This window comes from Montipora foliosa, chromosome 2, assembly GCF_036669935.1.
Source record: "Montipora foliosa isolate CH-2021 chromosome 2, ASM3666993v2, whole genome shotgun sequence".
Lineage (NCBI taxonomy): Eukaryota > Metazoa > Cnidaria > Anthozoa > Scleractinia > Acroporidae > Montipora > Montipora foliosa.
Window position 1 is genome coordinate 10,921,896 of NC_090870.1, and position 2,500 is coordinate 10,924,395.

General features: G+C 40.8%; 1 protein-coding gene across 1 annotated transcript in view; it reads left to right on the forward strand.

Moving 5' to 3' along the window:
- The first annotated feature begins 58 nt into the window (after positions 1-58).
- LOC137989412 (transcription termination factor 3, mitochondrial-like) overlaps positions 59-2,500 on the forward strand; it is a 3,922-nt gene continuing 1,480 nt past the window's right edge. Inside the window, exons 1-2 of the mRNA XM_068835240.1 lie at positions 59-614; positions 1,853-2,500. The exon at positions 1,853-2,500 is cut by the window's right edge and continues 1,480 nt beyond it. Of these exons, the coding sequence (XP_068691341.1) occupies positions 69-614; positions 1,853-2,422 (1,116 nt within the window). The 5' untranslated portion in view covers positions 59-68 and the 3' untranslated portion in view covers positions 2,423-2,500. The remainder of the gene's footprint in view (positions 615-1,852) is intronic.

Consider the following 2,500-nt stretch of genomic DNA (forward strand, 5'->3'; position numbering starts at 1 on the left):
AGGCTTTACACGCCATACTAGTGCCCAGCTTGCATGCGGTCAGAAAACTCCTCGAGGCTTCCATAAAAATGGCTGCCTCCGTAGGGAAACGCGCCTTTCATCTTCTCGACTTCATGTCTCCTCGGCTGTGGGTATTGACGACCCAAAACTGTTTCGTACGAGTTCACATTGGAACAGAATCAGCTCCAAAACTTCGACACTTCTCAAAACGCGTGGGAACATTTAAGAAAACAAAAACAAAGGAAGGACAAGTTTCTTTGGCAAATCCTCGGGAAGTAATGAAGGAAAGCGTACATGAACACCAATTACGAGATTTATTAAGAAACCTAGGTGTCAAAATTAAAAAGTTGGAGGCCAGGATGGATGTGGAGAAACTTTCCTTGGTGAAAATAAAAAGTATTTTGAATTTTCTGGAAGAGATAGGAATTGAAGAAAAATATCATGGCAAAATCATAGCCAGACGACCCGCCATTTTGACAGCAAAAGAGTACTTGTTAAAAACCCGCGTGCAGGCAATGGGGAGTGCTGGAATTAATCCGGATTCTGTGGCTTATGTTGTTAAAGAATCGCCAGGTGTTCTGACTGGAAGAACTGAGGAATCTCTATCAGAAAAGGTGATAAATCAGCTTGTGTGTCTTCCCTTGGGAAGGCTTTTTGTGAAGGGTAGGAAGGAGAGGGGAGAGGAGGTTCTTGTGCAGTTGATGACACAAGATCAGCTTGAATCCAGGCCATCTCTTTGATTTTGCTTGAAAGATATGAGACCAGTAATGAGTGGTTTGGGGTTTTCCTGGCATGCCAGACTGCTGACAACCTGCTCCATGGGACAAATTTTGGACTGTTCGTAGATTTTTTGCATTAACCCATTGACTCCCAGGGGCGCCCATTGACAAGTAAAATCGTCTGGCATTAGACAGAGTAAAATACTAAGTCTGGCCAGGATGTAAATAGATGAAGACAGAGTAGGTAATAGTGGTAAGTGCTACTTGTGACAGACAGACAACAACATTGACTGCTGCATCAAAGAACATAAACAACAAACAAACATCATCCATCGCAGATCACGAGGCCCTGACAAGGGGGGTCCTGTGTCACTTATCTGAATTTTAAAATCACTCGTGTCGGGGTTTAATCGGCTCATTCTCGGCCTTGACGTCGCTGTCGGAATTTTGCTGGGAAAGGATGTCTTTTGTTGGAATTTACCCTGTCAGGGCCTCAATCACGCTTATGGTCTGTTCGAGTTCTCACCACGACACCAAAGTACTTTCCACGACTCATGAAAGAATCCATCGAAACCTACAAAAGACCAAACAATTTGAACAGGGAAGACTCCTATGACGTTAGTTTTACCTGGACCAGACTTATCAACAACACAAAGAACTCTGACTGCCATCACTATGACAACCACCCAAGAGAACAATAGACTGTCAATCATTCATTGCTTCGTTAACTGTCTTCATCCATTTACACTGGCAGTACATATACGCACTTCTCATTCTGGTAAAGGCTGTCACCAGCACAGCCAAAACATACACAAAACACAAAATACATCAAATTTCAATTTCAATTTCACATGTTTTACCCAAAGTTACAGTGTTCTTTTAATGGGACTAAACACGAAAGCCACAAGGATACTTTTATGAAATTTGTTCAGGAAATGGCCATACAGGGTTTTAAAGTTCGGGTTGCTTTCAAAAATCACCATCTGCTGCTAAACAATCTGATACTCTTCTTAATATGTCCATACCCATCACATTACAGTGCCTTGTCATGGTTTTGAGCTTCCAAGCTAGTCCATGGCAAAATGACAATCTCTCAAAAGTAATGTATGATGCATCCTTTTATTTTTTCACAGCTCAAGTTTTTTGAAAATTTGGCTGTGAAGCCAAAGTTCACCAAGGATGAAATTCTCCATGTTCTCACAAAGTGTCCTCACCTTATTGCCACGTACACAGTGAAGTCATTAGAGGACAAAGTCCAATTTCTTTCAAAGGAGTTGAAATTTAACAAACATCACCTTAAGAATATTATTCTGAAACAGCCTTCGGTTTTGACATTTAGAAAAGAAGCAATCCTTGAAAAATACAAGTACTGCTATGAAAAATTGAACATAAGCCCATCTGGTATTGCACGTTGTCCACGAGTGTTTCAGTGTTCAGTAAAACGGATCCAAGAGAGGCACAAATATTTAAGGCATCTAGGCCGCATCACTGATGAGACAACGATGGATGATTATGGATTGGGCCTGATTGTCACGACCTCGGATAAGCAGTTTGTTGAAAAAGTTGCAAAGACAACCATGGTAGAATTTGACCAGTTTAAAGAGGATATGGACTCATTTGATGATTCTATCAAAGTAGATGAGTTAAGCCAGAAACAACAGGAAGAAGAAGACATACACAGCAAAAATAGTGTTGAAGATTAATTTTTATGATTCCTTTAATTAAGCAGATACTCAAGCAACATACGTTGATGCATTAAGTTGTTGTCAAGGTTACGGTTC